Raw genomic sequence first — 4,319 nt, 5'->3', positions numbered from 1 at the left:
CATCAACAGAAGTATAATGTCCAGAACAAGGGAAGCAATAGTACAACTCTATTCTGACTTGTTCAGACCACACTTGGAACGCTGTGTCCAGTTCTGGGTGTCACAATTTAAGAAGGATGTTGACCAGCTGGAATGTGTGCAGCCAAGCAGTGTGATAAAAGTTCTGGAAACCAAGCTTTATGAGGAACGGTTGAAGAAGCTGGGTATGTTTAGCCTGGAGAAGAGGAGACTGAGAGCAGATGACTGATAGGTGATAGCCATCTTCAAATATCTTAAGGGCTCTTACATGGAAGATGGAGCAAACATTCCAGAGGGTAGGAGCTGAACCGATGGCATCAAGTTACAAGAAAGGAGAGTCCAACGAAACACCAGGAAGAACTTTCTGACAGAGCCGTTCAACAGTCAGACTCCCTCAAGAGGCTGTGAGTTCTACCTTCCTGGGAGGTTTTTAAGCACAGGTTGGATGGCCATCTGCCATGGATGCTTTAGTTGAGATTCCTGCATTGCAGGGGGTGGGAATAGATGACCCTTGGTGTTGCTTCCACCTCAACAATTCTATGATTCCATGATTCTATCCCAAGGGTCAACTAGCCCAACCCCCTCCTGGGTGCAGGAAATATACATCTAAAGTGCCTTACTGACAACTCTGATATATAAAATACAGGTTATGAGAATACACCTTATGAAATATTATAAACATTGCTATAGAATATTATATTAATTCTGTCTGGAAAGTCACAAAGTCTATGGGAATCATATCATAGCTTGAGCACAAGGTGGTGCTATTACACAACACAGAACAAATAATCAAGGAGCAGCAACTGCTGTCTGAAGTCTGTAACCACCAGACAAAGGAATCTCAACGAGAAAGGAAGCAGATCACCATTACAAGCAAAGCTATAGAAATTTCGTGTGGAAATAGGCACCATATCCATTTCTAGATTTAAAAATAAGAAAGTTTACCTTGCAAACTTACAATGGACAATCAACTTTGGCAGTTGTCTTAGAAAGAATCATCACATGTTTCAGATCTGAGAGGAGAAGAGGCTGCGAATATGGAAATAAATCACAACAGCAGGCAAGTTGTGTCCTTTTTTCTATATCTCTGTGCATGTGTGGCAATGTGTGAGTCCTTTCGCTATTCAGTGGTGGAGGAAAAGAAAAGTGGGTCTCTGGTGGCAAATGTGCTGAAGGATTTGAAAGTGGATGCAAAGGAGCTGTCGGCTCGGAGAGCCCGGCTGGTTTCTAAGAGCTCCAAGCAGTATTTCCAGCTGGATCCACATTCTGGGGATTTGATATTAAAGGACAAAATAGATCGAGAATCCCTGTGTGGTCAGAATGATCCTTGTCTTCTATTCTCTGAAATCTTGCTGGAAAATCCATTGCAGCTGCATAGAATTGAAGTTCAGATAGAGGATGTGAATGATAATTCCCCCACATTTTCCACAAATCAAATCCTTTTTCAGATATCAGAACACATTCCAACAAATACACGATTTCCTTTGGAGACAGCTCAGGATTCAGACAAAGGAGAAAATGCTATCCAGAGCTACACACTGAGTGCTAATGAACATTTTAGGCTAGATGAGAAAAATCATATGGATACTGGTACCAAATATGCAGAACTGGTGTTAGAGAAACCATTAGACCGTGAGGTAAACCCACAGATTTCCCTTACTCTGTCAGCCATTGATGGAGGCATCCCCCAAAGGACTGGAACAGTGCAAATTATTGTTGATGTTCTGGATGCCAATGACAATGTGCCTCAGTTTGAGCAAACTGTGTACAAAGTGAGACTAATGGAAAACAGCCCATTGGATACACAGATCACAAAAGTTGAAGCTACTGACAGGGATTTTGGTTCATACGCTCAAATCACTTACTTGTTCAGCCAAGTGCCACAAAATGTGTTGAGATTGTTCAAGTTAAATAAACACACAGGAGAACTTACTCTTACAGGGACAATTGATTATGAAGAAAATACAAATTATGAGATGAACATCAAAGCCACAGATGGAGGCGGACTTTCTGCTTACTGCAAAGTCGTCGTAGAGATTGAGGATGAGAACGACAATGCTCCAGAGATTACCATCACTTCCATCACCAGTCCCTTACCTGAAGACTCTCCCCCAGACACAGTGGTGGCCCTCTTCAGTGTCACAGATGTGGACTCTGGGGACAGTGGAAGAACCGCCTGCACCACTGAAGTCAACCTGCCATTTGTGCTAAAACCCACGGAGAACAACTATTACCAGCTGGTGACCCAACAACCACTGGACAGAGAACAAGCCTCTGAGTATAACATCACCATTACAGCCACTGACAGAGGCTCTCCCAGACTCACTTCCACAAGAATACTTCATGTTGAAGTGTCAGATGTCAATGACAACCCTCCAGTGTTTGAAAAGCCATTCTATCAAATGCAGTTAAGAGAAAACAATATTCCAGGTCTTCTGATCGGTTACGTCCATGCTGTTGATCTGGACACAGCGCAGAATGCCAAAGTGACCTACTCGCTTTTGCCTGGGAAGGTCAATGATGGCCCCACATCCTCTTACATCTCCATCAACTCTGAAACGGGGAACCTGTATGCCATCCGGTCTCTGGATTATGAGGAAGTACAAGATTTCCAGGTGACGGTGAGGGCTGTGGATTCAGGTTCCCCTCCACTGAGCTCCGAAGTTCCCATCCGCGTTCAGGTGGTGGATGAAAATGACAATGCCCCCTTCATCCTCTACCCTCTCCAGAATGGCACTTCCCCCTCGAATGACCTGGTTCCCCGAGGGGCAGAGACTGGCTACCTGGTCACCAAGGTGGTGGCTGTGGACAGGGATTCTGCGCAGAACTCTTGGCTTTCCTACCAGCTGCTGAAGTCCACAGAGCCGGGTCTCTTCACGGTGGGGGCCCAGAATGGAGAAGTGACCACCCTGAGGCCGGTCAGCAACCGAGACAGCTTCAAGCAGAATCTGATTGTGGTGGTCCGAGACAACGGCCATCCTCCCCAGTCCACCTCTGCCACGCTCAGAATCCTTCTAGTGGACGGCTTCTCTGACCCTTATCTGAAAAGTGTGGCTCTCCCAAAGGAGGAAGCGGTGGAGGAGGAAGACCCCAGCCTGACGATGTATCTGATCATCTGCTTGGCTGCCATCTCAAGCATCTTTCTCATTTCTGTGGTGGCGTTTGTTGTAATCAAGTTGCAGAAACGTGAAAAGTTCATAGGAACCTACAACTCTGGAGCCAATTTCCCGGTGGGACCTGATTCCCAGGAGAACTGTGTGGATTCTGGTGCTGGATCTCTTTCTCAGGCTTACAACTATGAGGTGTGCTTAGCTGGTGGGTCTCTGAACAGCGAGTTCAGGTTTCTCAGGCCCCTGTTTCCTGTTTTCTCTGTGGAGCCTCCTAACACTCAGCTGAATCCAAGGAGTTCCAATGATTCTGAAGGACTCCCAAGTCATGCAGGTGAAAGTCAACATATCCTCCAGGTGAGAGTACCATTTGAATCCCTTTTGTATGGTTTCATTTCAAACTGTATTTGCTACTTTCTTGATGAATATCATCCTTTGTTTCTTCCAGAATAAATGAAACCTAAGCTCAAGTATTCCTCTCAAAACATCAGAAATAATAGTTTCTTATTTTCTTCTGTTTGAGTACTATGTTGTATTTTCCATAAAAATATCGTATTGATCTTTCACATCATTCACATTATGTGATTATGTGATACCTTACTACATGAGTTTATATATCACTATGAATCCTGTTCCCTTTCTCTTCTCAATAGAAGTGGCCAGTCGATGACGTACTGCTGAAAAATTGAAAGGGATATAATAGACTTTTTGGAGAAAATATACAATATTGCAACTGAGGGAGAACCTCCACAATTTATTTCTTTTGAAAAAGCTGCATATTGTTACAGCAAATATATCTGCATAGTACATTCTAAGATTAAAAGTGAGCCATGCTTACGGATGGCTCACAAAATGTCAGCATTTTAAAGTGCATTTATTCTAATATACACATTTTTGTTTACAATTTCCCTTAATATAATGCAATGTTTATGCATTTCTATTCACACTTTCCCTGATATACACATTCCCGCACACATTTTTTGCTTGGAAAATTGCACTGCAAAATTTGGAGAAGTATGGATTTTGAAGGACAGTTGCGTTTCAAGTCTCAAATAGTTTTTGGAAGTGTGGGTTAGGTGGTGAACTGAATTTCTTCCCCTTCCTTATGCTTAACAGGACTAAAAAGAAACAGACTGAAATACATGTAAGCAATGAGAGGTTTTCAACAAGAAGCAAGCCTTCATCTTTATGGGT

The 4,319-nt window shown here is 43.3% G+C and overlaps 1 protein-coding gene across 1 annotated transcript; it reads left to right on the top strand.

Moving 5' to 3' along the window:
- The first annotated feature begins 591 nt into the window (after positions 1–591).
- Positions 592–3,863, top strand: LOC310714136 (protocadherin beta-16-like). The gene is made up of 2 exons (XM_083519195.1): positions 592–3,482; positions 3,779–3,863. Exons 1-2 carry the CDS (start codon positions 1,056–1,058, stop codon positions 3,812–3,814), a joined length of 2,463 nt encoding a protein of 820 aa, XP_083375321.1. The 5' UTR covers positions 592–1,055; the 3' UTR covers positions 3,815–3,863.
- The last annotated feature ends 456 nt before the right edge of the window (positions 3,864–4,319 follow it).

Source organism: Podarcis liolepis (genome assembly GCF_965112155.1).
Source record: "Podarcis liolepis genome assembly, chromosome: 8".
In the NCBI taxonomy this organism is placed as follows: Eukaryota; Metazoa; Chordata; class Lepidosauria; order Squamata; family Lacertidae; genus Podarcis; species Podarcis liolepis.
This window is presented reverse-complemented; position numbering and strand designations above follow the sequence as displayed.

Excerpts from the sequence above, each read along its gene's own strand:
- LOC310714136 (XM_083519195.1), top strand. The coding sequence starts at position 1,056 with ATGGAAATAAATCACAACAGCAGGCAAGTTGTGTCCTTTTTTCTATAT. Across the intron at positions 3,483-3,778 it reads AAAGTCAACATATCCTCCAG|AAGTGGCCAGTCGATGACGT; the intron begins GTGAGAGTACCA and ends TCTTCTCAATAG.